The sequence below is a fragment of the Salmo salar genome, chromosome 22 (assembly GCF_965601325.2).
Source record: "Salmo salar chromosome 22, fSalSal1, whole genome shotgun sequence".
Lineage (NCBI taxonomy): Eukaryota > Metazoa > Chordata > Actinopteri > Salmoniformes > Salmonidae > Salmo > Salmo salar.
Window position 1 is genome coordinate 44,746,681 of NC_138312.1, and position 14,419 is coordinate 44,761,099.

Below are 14,419 nucleotides of genomic sequence, written 5' to 3' on the forward strand. Positions count from 1 at the left end.
ATTGCCAGGATGCAAAATTTCATTTATCATGAAATTCCAAACCCATCTCAGGTGTACTCACGGCTGTGGTTGTTGGCTGGCCTGCGGTAGGTCCGGCTGGCTGCCGGCCTTGTGCCGGAGTCTGGCCAGGTTTAGCCTGCTGTTGTGCCGGCCCTGGTCCTGCCATGGGTCCTGCCATGGGTCCTGGCCCTGCAGTGACTGGAGTGGCCTGAGGGCCCCCGGCTATGATCTGGGAAGGCTGGCTCTGCTGTGGAGGCTGCTGCTGCTGCTGGGTTCGTTGCTGCTGCTGGCCAGGTTGCTGGGCCGGTTGGCCCCCGTCTGGCCCCTGGGACCCAGGCTGTCTGCCTGAAAGGGGCTGTTGCTGCTGCCCGCCTGGACCCCCCTGGGGCTGTTGTTGCTGCCCGCCTGGACCCCCCTGGGGCTGTTGCCCCAGACCCTGCTTGGCCACTGCAGAAGGAACCCCTTCCTGTCTCCTGGAGGACGAGCCTGGCAGCTTCTGACCCCTGCCACTGGTGCCCTCACGGTGGTGGCCGGAGGCCGGGTCACGAGAGGAGTAGTCTCCAGAGTCCCGGTAACCATCCCGGGAGGAGCGGGGTTCCGAGCCTCCCCTCTTCTGGGTGGAGGAGGATCCACGGCCCTCAGAGCGGGCGGATTGGTCTTTGGGGTGTGTTCTGGAGGAGCGGCTGGACGTCCGAGGCTCCTCACCGGAGTGGCGGGAAGAGGAGTGCCTCCCCGAGCTGCCGCCGCTGCTGCCAAGGTGACCGCGGTGGTCGCGGGATGATGAGGTGGACGAGGGGTGGCGAGGTTGGTTGTTGTACTCGTCCTGAGGCCACAGGTCGTGCTCTTCGGGAGGCTCATCATAGTCATGGTAGGTGTGCTTCACGTTGGCGCTGGTCTGTTGTCTACCAGTGGAGATGTGCCCTGCGCTCCCATGGTGTCTGGAGCGGTTGGAGCGAGCCTCCCTTGGCTTCTCAAACCAGTCCGTCTCCTCCTGACCCAGATGATAGGCTTTTTGAACAACAAATATTATCATCAGTCAGTTTACTTTTGTTTTATAATGTGTAGAGAGGAAAAGAGGAGAGAGAGACATACAGTCTGAACTGAAGCCATGCAGACGACAGACAAAAAATGGGCCCAAAGTCTCAAAAACATGGAAAGTCTTTCAAAGTCAAACAAAAAACAGCAAAATCACAAAAAATAAAAATGTTTCAGCATGCAAAACGAAAAAAAGAAAACAAGCATATGAGGTTTCATGCATTGGGCACAACATTCACAGTATCACAACAGAAGAAACCATCATGCTACTCTGAAGAATCTTCGCATGCAGACTCTTTCCAGCAGACAGAGGAGGTCAGGCAGTTAGTGGCATTCAGCACCAGTTACCTTCACTGTCCGACACAGCAGCGTGCTGATCGTCTACGAGATACGGGTCATCTGGCTTGTACACGTGGCTCCTGGGCAGGTCCTTCATGTGGTGGTCCTGGACATCCGGCAGGGAGTGGCTGGAGCCGTACTGGTTCCTCACGTCATGGGGGTCCACTGGTACCCCTGTGCCACCTCGTCCGACCCCCACAGGCTTCCCAACGGGGCTGAGGGGGCTCTCCTCCTCTGAGTTATGGGTGCGCAGTCCAGGCCGTCCGCCACCGCCTCTCTGAGACCGCTCCATGGCTTCCCTCTCGTAGGACTTGGTCCTGGTGGAGTCCCTGGAGGAGATCTTGTCCATGCCGTAGCCAGTAGACCGGGACCACCCCGAGCCGTACATCCGGTCCTCCTCTTCCAGTGCTTCCCGGCTTCCCGGGTGGCCACCATAGTACTTCCGCTGGTCGTAGCCGCTCTTCTTCACCCCGGACCGAGACACCACCGTGCAGCTGCCGCCGGTGGAGGTGGTCATGGTATAAGAGGCCAGGTCTGACTCCACGTCCCGCGCCTCCTCGATGGGGGAGAACTTGGAGATCTTCTGCTCCATGCCCTGCTTTCTGTGCTTGCTGCGCTTACTGGAGGAGACAACGGCGGGAGCCAGGTTCTTGGATGGGTGTTTCTGGGTCCCCGGGCCCCCTGGGCGTGTTGTGCTGGGAAGTTTATTATAGTCATCATAGTAATAAGAAGATCCCCCACCACCTACAGTGGTGCTGATCCGGGGGTCCACAGAGCCCTGCTGGTGGTAGCCTGTTGTGCCTGCAGACATGTACGGGTCCACAGGCTCATTGCCGTAGCCAGTTTGGCGCACAGGGCCATTCTCACCATAGCGTCCTGCAACAGGATGTCCCAGAACGTCAACAGACGAGCATGTGTTCTCTTTGGTCAGCTCGCTGATGTCGTCGATCATGACGTAGTTCCTGGGGATGTTCTGCTCCAGGTTTGCGGTGTAGAGGCCGTCTGCAGCGTAGGCCGATGTGGGGCTGTCCACACCGTGGGTCAGGACTGGCTCCGGGGGGCGGTACTGCCCATAGGCATTGGGCATGGTGTTGGAGGTATAGACTGAGCCAAAGCCGGTGTCTGGAGCTGATGTGGCCACCGACACGGCAGAGTTACTGATCACCTCGTAGTTGGTGGGCACCTTCTGTTCCAGGTCAGCCAGGGAGGTCTGATGAGGCCTCTGGTGGACCGTGAGGATCTCAGCCTGTGGCTGGAAGGACATGCCCTGGCCAGAATATGGGCTCTGGCCTTGGTAGGGGAGGTTCTGGCCCGGGATAGAGGGGTTGGGAGGCTGGAAACCCTGGTGGCCATGCTGCTGCATGCCCAGGTCTGTCGGGTAGGAAGGCTGGCCGTAGCCCCCGTGGGCTGGGTAGCTTGGCTGGGTCTGGTAGCCTGGGCCTTGGGGTGGGTGGGGCTGGAAGGTGCCTGGCTGGGGCTGGGAGGCTGTAGGGTATTGAGGGGGCTGGAAACCGATCTGTTGGTAAGCAGCGGTTGGCTGCTGTGTGGGCGTGGGCTGGCTCTGTGGGTACTGATAGGCCATGTAGGAGGAGGTGGGCGGGTACTGGGAGGCTGGGCCGAGGTCGTTGGGGAACTGGCTCAGCGGCGCCGTGCTGGGCCTCGTCAGCAGACCATTACCGTCGAACGTTCCCGTGGCCGCCACCATCCTTAGGTTATTGAGCTCGGTGTCTGACATGTAGTCGCGGGCATCACCCATGCAGCGCATGTAGGCCAGCTCCCTCCTCTCCCTCTCCTTCACCAGGGTCTCCTTGCGCTGATGGATGCCCAGTTCCAGGTACCGCAGCTTGGCGTCAATCTCCTTCTCCTCCTCCTCTAGCTCCTGCTGCTGCTTGCGGAGCTTGGTGGACTCCTGCTCCACGGCCTTCAGCTCGCTCAGCAGGCCGGCCTTGGTGACCCCCTGGGCAGGCCTGGGCAGCACCCTCTGGGGCTGCATCCCCGGAGAGCTGCTGTACATGTGGGACATGGCTGGGGTGACGATGGGGAGAGGGCTCTCCTCTGGAGGCGGGCTGGGCAGGGTCCTCTTCACCTTTCTCATCAGAGAGTTCTGCTGCTGCTGCAGGGTGGCCATCTGGAGAGAGAGGCAGAGAAACACCATCAGGATAACACTCACATAACATTGAACAGAATGCCTGCATGGAAATCAGACTAACTGCACTAAAGAAGATTCTAGTCCAGTCCCCTATTCTAATCATTATACCTTGATTCCCCTATTCTAATCATTATACTTTGATACTTTAATTTCTATAGCTTAATTCAGAAAATGGCAATGTTATAGACTAATTTAGCATCAATGTAGCCCTTTCCTGCAATAAAATGACCTAGTGGCCTCATGCGTGGAATGTTATTAATATTTGTCATAATTTCATAATTAATAAACATTATTTTTAAAAACAGTTTGTTATATTTCAGTCTGCTGTGATGTATATAAAGTGTCATTTTGGGATGTAAACTCAAAATGGAATACATTTCTCTATATCTGACATGGTACAGATGTCTTCTTTACTTTAAGCCTATTACCATGTGTGAGGTGTATACTTTCGCTTCAGTAGATTTGTTTAAGACTACCAAGAAAACTCTGTGTGACCCCGATTTAGCTCACTGCAGTAACATTAAGGTAAAATGTATACATTGTATGTTTAGATTTGTTTGGGTCCATTCAACAATACTTTGGTCATAAATAATATGTTTGTTATTAAAATGTACTCTGCAAAAGTTGAGTGCTACAACCATGAAGAATGATGTCCAAGTGAGAGAGAATGGGCAACTTGGGAGCAATTCTCAGCATAAATAACTAATATGAATCATTTTTAGAGCATTAGAAGATTCTAATCATAACATAGTCATACACGTTATCATAAAAAAAACTATAACGTCCTTCATCCTGATCACTTATCTCAAAACGTATGCCAACAACAACAAACTAAGAGCAATGATAAAAATTCAAACATGGCTAGATTTCTTCTTTCTACTTACAGTTTAGGAGTTGTGTAGACCCATAGTGAATGTATTAAGTATCCGTGAGAATGCCATTATATTCAAATGTTGATGTATGGCCAGCACAAATAAAACAAGAAATATATGTAAAAATCCTCTTATGATTCCTATTCCTGTTCATCGGACAGCCCTCACACTGAGTACAGAAGGATCTGACTTTACTTTGACCAGCTGCTAACATGCCGGAAGACAGCAGGGCTGTACCAGGATGCCTCCACATTATGTCTCCCCCTGGCATTTCTAAGGGCTTTGCCAGATATAGCAGGGAAAGAATAAAGGAGAAAGAGAGGAATGGGTTGTGTGTGCGCGTGTGTGTGTGTGTGTACGTGTGCGTGCATGTATGTGTGAGAGAGAGAGAGACGGAGAGAAAAAGCAGACTGAAAAGGCAAAGGAGAAAAAAGAAAGGAATTTCAGAGAAAGCTATGGAGTGAGAAAAAGAGAGGATGGTATAATGGAGTAGAGGGGAAGCTTGCCTGGTGCCTAACATGGACAGCTGCTCTCCTGAGAACATTCTGTTGCGTCCTTTGATGACAAACCCTGTGTGATGCATCTGTGCTCTCACACAAGACTATCTAGTCTATTCAGTATCACACTCTCTTCAGTACGTACTTTCTCTGCTCTCTACTGTATATAACATAGTCATGAAAAAACGTCTCCTGTCTTGTTAAATGCTTGTTCTTTTCTTAATAACTTACATTTTAACTATTTATTTTCATATCAGGTCAGATTATGATTTACTGTTTGTTAATGTGAAAGTTATTGAAGTGAAATAGAAACAGTAATAATGTAACTTATTAAATACCTGACTGTTGGAGAGGGCCTGCTGATGGTAAGGGGAGAACCTGTTCTTGGCAGGGTCTTCTGAGGTGGGGCTGAGGGGTTTGGGGTCCGACATGGAGCGCTGCACACTCTTGATAGGTCTGGGGAGGCTCTGGTGACGCTGAGGAGACTCTGCAGTGAAAGCTTTCTGTTGGGGCGTGACGTGCGCCTTGTTGAGCTTCTCCTGGGAGGCGAAGGTGGTTTCCAGCATCCGATGGGGCGACAGCGGGGACACAGGGGAGTACAGCACCTGGGGAGACTTGGGAGGCTGGCGAGATGGGGACTCGTTCTGCTGCTGGCTTTGGTAGTTGATATCCAGGGGGTCGGGTTTCCTCCTTTCAAACTTAGCCACCCCTTGGGGAGGAGGTGGGGTGGAGCCCACCATCTGCATAGAGGTGGAATATGGGCTGATGGTGGTGGGGACGCTGAGCTGAGGGGCCACCACCCCCTGAGACTGGGCCTCCGGTTCTGTCTGACAGGCCAAGCTCTCACCCTTATGGGTCCTCTCTGGGGCAGAGATGTAGTGAAGCAGCTCCACCTTATTTGTCTCAGCCGCAGTGATGTGGATTGCAGGTGAGATCCTGCCCAACTGGTCGGCCTCAGTCTGGCATGAGGAGTCGTTGTTGGTCTGAATGGCTATGCTAGAGGAGGACACTTTGGCGGTTCCATCGGATTTGACCTCGCTGCTAGAGTCTGAATGTTTGGATAAGCGCGATCTCCTGCGCCTAACCGGTTGCTCCCAAGCTGCCTGATCCTCGTCGTCTGTCTGGACGCTGCAGTCGGCGATCCGCCTGGTTCTCCTGCCCCTGCGGTTCATGTACCTGTCCTCACCCTCTTCATCGTCCGTCTGCACGCAGCTATCTGCAATCCTCCTCACCAGCTCCTCCTCTGATCCATCCCTAAGACGAGGCATAGAGTTTTGCTTCTTCATGATCCTGGACCCCAACTGATTCTCACTGTTTCTCAAGGACATCTCAGAGGCAGAGCTTGGTATGGGCCTTGGGGTCACCACTGCTTGGACCACCTGCCCTTCCATGTGGGGTTGCCAGAACTGTACACTTTGGCCGTCCTGTTGAATCACCCTACCACTCTGGTCACAGATGATGAAACCTTGAGGAGTTCCTCCTCCTCCGACTACTACCCCTTGTATGGCACCTTGAGGGGTTCCTCCTCCAACTACTACCCCTTGTATGGCACCTTGAGGGGTTATTCCTCCGACTACTACCCCTTGTATGGCACCTTGAGTGGAAGTGGCTGCAGCAGATGCTGCTGCGGATGCAGCGGCTGCTGCGGCCGATGCCACCACTACTGCAGTCTTCTGCCTCTTCTGCTCCTCCAACTGCTGCTGGAGCTGCTGCTGCAGCGACTGGATCTGGTCCAGTTGCATCCTCTGTTGGGCTAGCTGTTCCCTCTGCATGACCAGCTGGGTCTCCCTCTCTGATTGTTGCTGATGCAGGACATGCTGTTTGATGGTGTGCAGCTCCTGAATCTCGCGCTGCACCAGCATTTGTTCTTTCTCCCTGTGCCTCTGGAGCTCCATGCGGTCTCGCTCCAGTTCCTCATGCAGGCGCATCTGCCGAAGTTTCTCCAGCTCCACACGCTCTCGCTCCATCTGCAGCATCTGCTCCTGTTGCTGTCTCAAACGCTCCTCTACCTTTTCCAGCTCTGGGTCGCCCGAAGTGGCGATAGTGGTGCTGGCTGCTGCAGTAGAAGCAGTCTGGCGAGTGGTCTGCAGATGGGGCTGCACTAGAACCTGTGGATCAGGCTGAGTTATAGGCTGAGACTGGGTTTGAGTCAGAAATGAAGCTTGAGTTTCTATTTGTTGTTGCATTTGAGTTTGCATTTGTTGCTGTATTTGTTGCTGTATTTGTTGCTGCATTTGTTGCTGCATTTGGACTTGCATATGAGTTTGAGTATGGGGGTGCGTCGTAATATTCTGTGCTTGGATTTGAGTTTGGGGGGTCTGTTGGTTTGCAGGGACCACTGCAGACTGAATTGGCATTGCAGTAGTTTGTCCACCCATATGAGAAATTGGCTGGGCCAGTGGTAAGGTTGCAGCGGTGTGCACAGAGACGGCTGCAGAAGGCTTCCCAAGGTAGACAGGAGCTTCTTGGGTGGAGGTGCTCATGGCAGGCACACTTCCAGGAACACCAGCCATTGTAGGGAACTGGTTGGGAGGAGGGTAACCATAATGTCCCTGTGTGGACAGAGGCATCTTTGGGGTCATATGAGGCAACCTGGTGAGGCTCGCCAGTGGTACAGCGGTCACGCCTGCAGGGTAAGGTCGGTATATTCCTTGTGGCATGGGTTGCAGAACAGAGGAGGGCTGGGTGGTTATTGGCAAGGTAGAGGCTATTGGGGTGTTGATGGTGGAATATGTCATACCGTCAGCTCCTCTCATTGCAGATGGATATAAGGCCCGTATGCTTGCTTGTCTGGCATTGATCAGATTGGTTAGGGCTTGGCAGTGTGCAGTGGGCCTCCCATCAGGGCCATAGAGTAGGTTGGCTCGGATTGATGCTAAGCTTTGCTGTAGGTTGAGCCTGGCTGCAGGCCCTGCTCCACTTCCAGAACCATACTGCATCATCTCAGGGTTGCTGTACCGTTGACCGAACTGGTCCATAGAGTTCAGAGCTGCACACATTCGGCTGATCTCCCTGGCAGTGGTGGCACTATACTGTGCCAGGTTGGCGTCCGGTAAACCTGCCTGACCATAGCCGTAGTCTTGGTTGATGTTGGACATGGAGCCGTACCTTCGCAGGGGCAAGGGAGGACCTGCAGCATCTCCTTGATGACGTAAGTCTGTGTAGGATCCGTATTGTGCACCCATGCCAAGATATCCTCCTTCATAGGCCTGATTCATGGTGCTCAGATCCACTGCTAGGTCCCCAGAGTCAGTCCTCTGATAGTACTGAAGACCTGTATTAGACAGGTTGGTGTCAGACATGGAAGGTTGAAGCCTGCCTCCAGGGGGTATAGGGTATAGAGGGACTCCCTGCATCGGTTTACGCTCCTCTGGTGCTCCTTGCATGCTTGCTGTCTGGTAGCCATTATTACCAGGTGGTGGTTGTTGTTGCTGTTGTTGCGGCTGTTGTTTCTGCTGCTGTTGGCCTACACTGTAGTGTGGTGCAGGAAGAGTGACTTGGGAAGATTCAGTGGTAGAATTTTTCTGAGTTAAGTTACCTGCACAGCTACCAGCAAAGGGTAGCTTGTAAACAACGTCACAACAAGCCACTTGGTTCTCTGGTTTCTGTATCTGTCCACCAGTGAGATCCAGGACCTGGGGAGGAAGAGGAGGCTCTTTGACCAGCTGAGTTACAGTGGCCATCTGAGAGGCATTGCTATGTTCCAGTTGGACCATCATGACATGGGGCTTTCCCGTGGACAGGTTGATAACTGTGGGCTTGTTCTTCAACTCCAAGGCAAGCCCACTCTGACCATAGTCATGATGATTGTTAGAGGGAGGTAGAACTATAGACGCTGGCTGGGACGGCATGGGAGATACTCTAGGAATCACACTGACCACAGGCTGGGCACTGCCACTGCTCGTCTGGCTAACCACCAGGTCTTTCTTCAGCAACAGCGGCTGGACCTGGTTCGCTAGGTTATAGCGAGCAAAGGAAGACTGCTGGTGCTGCTGGAGCTGCTGCTCGAGGAGCTGTTGTTGCTGTAGGAGCTTCTGCTGCTGCATCTGGAGCTGCTGCTGCTGGATGCCCAGGTCCTCCAGACACGCATCAATCTTAGGAATGGATGGGTCAGTAATGGGTGGCTTAGTTTGTGTTAGACACATTGCTGACCCAACGCCTTGCCCCAGATCCATACGGTTCTGCAGGGGATCTCCGTAAATCACTGGATGCCCCTTCGGCTGAGATATAAACATGGAGGCTGCCACGGTGACACTAACTGTTGTTGGAGTGGACGCCGAAACGTGCGGCTGCTCTTGTGCATTCAGGTTCACGGCAGCATTCAGTGGCTGCACCGAATTGTGATGGTTGGGGTGTTGTTCAGCATCGAGGGAATACCTTCTTGTATCAGTTGCCAGAGATGTTAGATCCATGCCCTGGTCTGTCATGATGATTGGGGCGGCCTTCATTGGTGCTCTCAGGTCCACTACAGATGCAGGTCCAGTCGGACGCATTTGCATTTGGCCCTGCTCTACGACCCTAGAGGTACCTGGGACATTGGAGATCCTACATAGGGAGATATTTTCCATTGATATTGACCCATGACTGTATGTGGTAGCTGTGGTTGTCATTGTCATGCTTAAACCAATATTAACCCTCTCTGCATTTTGGGGCCTCTGTAAACCATGTTGTGGGGATTGTTGAGATAGATGCATTTGTGGGGACGTTGGAGAGCTTGTTGAAGGAATATATTGCTGATACATGGGTTGATGGATAGCCTGTGTTGGCGAGGACAGGGGAGAAGTGGAGGAGTTTACAGTCAGAGGCCTGGCAGGACTGGTGGTGGTCTCAGAGCCCAGCGTTATCCCCATTACTGGTGAGTCGGAGGAGGACTGTTGTCTTGCAAGGCGTGGCGATGCTGTTCTTCGAGGCATCTGGGCTCCATGTTGTTGCGGTGGTACTGGGGAGGTGGCGCCACCAGCGCCAGGCTGAGAATGTTGTGGGGACACCCCAGGCCCTGTAGGTCGTAGGGACAGGGAATGAGTGGGACTCTGTGAGGGAGAGGGGGAAGGGGAAACAGGAGGACTGGGGCCTTTGAAATAGGAGAAGAGGGAGGATGCGATGGAGGGTGCTCCAGAGTCAGGAGGAGGCGCCCCCTGTGCTGGTCCCTGAGGACCTGGTCTTCCAGCCACTGGGGGGATAACACCCCCTATTTTGGTAGTCTGCGTCCTCATCCGGTCTTGGGTTTCTTTTGATAGATGCTGTGTCACACTGATTCCTGGTGGGACCCCTTTTCCAGCCCCACGTGTGTCGTTTGAGGAGAAGGAAACAGGTGCAGAGATTTGTGTGGGGCTGGAGCCAGGGGTTAGAGGTGCTTCAGTGCCTAGATTTTGTTTGCTGCTAGGCTGAGGTGCCCCAAGCGGTTGCCTTTGCCGACTTCCTTGTTGTTGGCCTGGCCTTTCTGGCTGTCTCTGCTGCTGCATCTCTGCTTTCCTCATAATTTCTTCATACACCTCCTCTGCACTTTTCAGTGTCTTGTCCAACGGTGAAGTGGCAGTATGTTTTTCAGTGGGGGAGTAGAGAGACATGAAGGTGGGTAGGTTGTGGTGGCTTCCTGACTTGTAGAGCTTGGAGCCCATCATTTCAAAGCCCTCTGCCTCTGAGTCCATGGAAGGGGAATACTCGGAGCAGGAGGATCTGTGGAGCTCCTCCATCTCTGCTGCCTGTCTCAACTCCTCTGTCGGGGATGCATCCTCGATGGGCGAGAGGTTGCTGGGGGGAGTCTTGGATCTCTCTCTACGTCTCTGGGCCCTTAGCTCCTCTTTGTCCCTCTTGGTTTTCCTGGCTGTACTGCGGATCCTCTGCAGGTCCAGATCTCTCATCTTCTCCTGCTCTCTCAGAAGCTCCTCTTCCTCTCTCAGCTCGTCTTCCTCGGATGAGTCCTCGATGGTGGGCAGGAGTGGGCCGTGGGAGCGGTGGCGAGCCTTCCTCTGCTGCTTGGCTTCCTCCAGTCTCTGCCTGCGGCTGGGGCTGCTGTCACTGTCATCCTCCATGGAGGACACGGAGGTAGGGGACGTGCCAGATGTGTAACTGGGAGTTGTGGCAGGGAGGGTGGATGAATACTCCCCCCTCGACCGCTCCTCTGGTGATCCAGTCAGACTCTCCATCTCCAGCTCTGGCTCTCTGAGGTCATGCTCTGAGTTGTTCAGCTCAATGGTCTTAAACCGCCGCAGGCCTCCTTGGGAAGCGATCATACCTGCATCGTCTTCGCCATCTACCCCCTTGGTGTCCTCCTCAAAACTACTGGAATGGTGGGTGAGGCTGCGTCGTTTCTCCTTCCCCAAATCCTTTTTGTTTTTAGTTTTCTGGTAGCCGTATCCTTCCTCCTCCTCTTCCTCCTCATCCTCGTCAGCGCTCATTTCCATGATCTGCCTCCTCATGAACTCCTCATCTGTCATTTCTTTATGGGACTTCTTCTGCCTGGGCGGTAAGGGGGACAGACCACTCTCGCTGCTGTCCTCCACATAGTCGTGGCGCAGCTTGGAGCTGAGATCGTCCGACACCTCCCCGTCAGAGTTGTTCTCCCCGCCCTGGTCTGTAGCGGTCTTGGACTTGGACTCTAGCAGTGGCCGCATGGAGCTCTCTAGCTTAGTGATCTCAGAGGGGCTGGAGAGGCTACGTTCACTCAGCTTTAACCCCGGATCTTCACAGATATGGCCTGTGATCTCGCCCACGGAGCCGGAGATCCCATCTGAGGAGTATCCCGTGTCACTGAGGCTCTGTGTGCTGGACTTGTTGGAATCCTAAAGGAAAGAGAGAAAAAAAGAGAGACAAGTCAGAGGCCAGTAATAGCATCAGTCCTGTTGCCCCCTGACTTAATTCATTTCTGTAGCAAAAAGTCTATTACAGGCAACAGTGCACCCTTTCTTTCCTATCGTTTCACCTAACTCATCGGCAGAGTTACTTTTATGGGCATTTGTTTCACAGATGATAGGGGTTGGAATAAAAGCAATGGAGTTTATACAGGCTGTATTACTATTCTGGCAAGACATGAGAATAATTATATTGTAAATAATTCAGTCATCAAAGCACAGGCAAATACAGTTGAAGTCGGAAGTTTACATGCACTTAGGTTGGAGTCATTAAAACTCGTTTTTCAACAACTCCACAAATTTCTTGTAAACAAACTATAGTTTTGGCAAATCGGTTAGGACATCTACTTTGTGCATGACACAAGTAACTCTTCCAACAATTGTTTACAGACAGATTATTTCATTTATAATTCACTGTATCACAATTCCAGTGGGTCAGAAGTTTACATACACTAAGTTGACTGTGCCTTTAAACAGCTTGGAAAATTCCTGAAAATTATGTCATGGCTTTAGAAGCCTCTGATAGGCTAATTGACACCATTTGAGTCAATTGGGGGTGTACCTGTGGATGTATTTCAAGGCCTACCTTCAAACTCAGTGCCTCTTTGCTTGACATCATAGGAAAATCAAAAGAAATCAGCCAAGACCTCAGAAAAAAATTGTAGACCTCCACAAGTATGATTCATCCTTGCGAGCAATTTCCAAACGCCTGAAGGTACCACATTCATCTGTACAAACAATAGCACGCAAGTATAAACACCATGGGACCACGCAGCCGTCATACCACTCAGGAAGGAGACGCATTCTGTCTCCTAGAGATGAACGTACTTTGGTGCGAAAAGTGCAAATCAATCCCAGAACAGCAGCAAAGGATCTTGTGAAGATGCTGGAGGAAACAGGTACAAAAGTATCTATATCCACAGTAAAACGAGTCCTATTTCAACATAACCTGAAAGGCCGCTCAGCAAGGAAGAACCCACTGCTCCAAAACCGCCATAAAAAAGCCAGACTACTGTTTGCAACTGCACATGGGGACAAAGATCGTACTTTTTGGAGAAATGTCCTCTGGTCTGATGAAACAAAAATAGCACTGTTTGGCCATAATGACCATCGTTATGTTTGGAGGAAAAAGGGGGAGGCTTGCAAGCCGAAGAACACCATCCCAACTGTGAAGCATGGGGGTGGCAGCATCATGTTGTGGGGTTGCTTTGCTGCAGGAGGGACTGGTGCACTTCACAAAATAGATGGCATCATGAGGCAGGAAAATTATTTGGACACATTTAAGCAACATCTCAAGACATCAGTCAGGAAGTTAAAGCTTGGTCACAAATGGGTCTTCCAAATGGACAACGACCACAAGCATACTTCCAAAGTTGTGGCAAAATGGCTTAAGGACAACAAAGTCAAGGTATTAGCGTGGCCATCACAAAGCCCTGACCTCAATCCTATAGAAGATTTGTGGGCAGAACTGAAAAAGCGTGTGTGAGCAAGGAGGCCTACAAACCTGACTCAGTTACACCAGCTCTGTCAGAGGAATGGGCCAAAATTCACCCAACTTATTGTGGGAAGCTACCCGAAACGTTTGACCCAAGTTAAAACAATTTAAAGGCAATGCTACCAAATACTAATTGAGTGTATGTAAACTTCTCACTCACTGGGAATGTGATGAAAGAAATAAAAGCTGGGAAAAAAATAATTCTCTCTACTATTATTCTGACATTTCACATTCTTAAAATAAAGTGGTGATCCTAACTGACCTAAGACAGGGAATTCTTACTAGGATTAAATGTCAGGAATTGTGAAAATCTGAGTTTAAATGTATTTGGCTAAGGTGTATGTCAACTTCTGACTTCAACTGTATATAACAGATAATGTAATTAACGTTATTAAAGCTCAGGCAACTATAACAGATAATGTAATGAACGTTATTAAAGCACAGGCAACAATTACACGTAATGAAATGCACACAAATATGACTATAAAAAGGTTAAGATAAAAAGTGACAAAAACAACAAAACGACAAACAACAATAAAATGCAAAGAAAAAACATGATATTTTGGTTACATGCTCGTGTAATTAAATGTGCATTGAAGTCTCTGCCATTGTTGAAGAATGATGAATGATGGTAAAAATAAACAAGCTGATCAAAATATAATGATTAAGAAAAAAAAAATGTGCATTGCATGTTAGCTAATAACACTGATTAGTCATGATTACAATATCAGACATGGATGACTATAATGCAGATCATACAGGCTTAACATTATGATTGAACTAATAAAAACATGAAGAAAAGATACCAAAGGTGATGCATGGTAAATGGCTGATGCTTGGGGATAGAGATGACAAGAAGGGGGATGAGAATGATATGCTATAATGATCATAGAGTATGACGATTACTAAAATTAGGTAAATTAAATTCTGGTGGTAAATCACGAAGAATAACGGTGGTGAAGACGCTGAAGTTGCAAAGTTGCAGGGGGCTCACGTCATGGTGTTTTGACTTCTGTGAATCTTCAACGGGTTTCTTCTTTTCATCTTTTGATGTGGTGATGGCTTCTGGTGCTCCCTTTTTGGGCGAGGCTTTGGCTTCATTTTCCTTATGAGTTTTGGGGACGACTTTAGTTTTATGCTGGCCCTGTTGCTGTTTGGGTTTAGGTTGAGTTGATGCACTC

General features: G+C 50.8%; 1 protein-coding gene across 1 annotated transcript in view; it reads right to left on the reverse strand.

The window, feature by feature from the left end:
• LOC106583441 (protein bassoon) overlaps window positions 1–14,419 on the reverse strand; it is a 201,180-nt gene that overhangs the window by 8,265 nt on the left and 178,496 nt on the right. The window contains exons 5-7 of the mRNA XM_014167602.3: window positions 5,231–11,674; window positions 1,384–3,502; window positions 62–1,008 (exon numbers count right to left, since the gene is read on the reverse strand). Coding sequence (XP_014023077.3) covers window positions 62–1,008; window positions 1,384–3,502; window positions 5,231–11,674 — 9,510 coding nt within the window. The remainder of the gene's footprint in view (window positions 1–61; window positions 1,009–1,383; window positions 3,503–5,230; window positions 11,675–14,419) is intronic.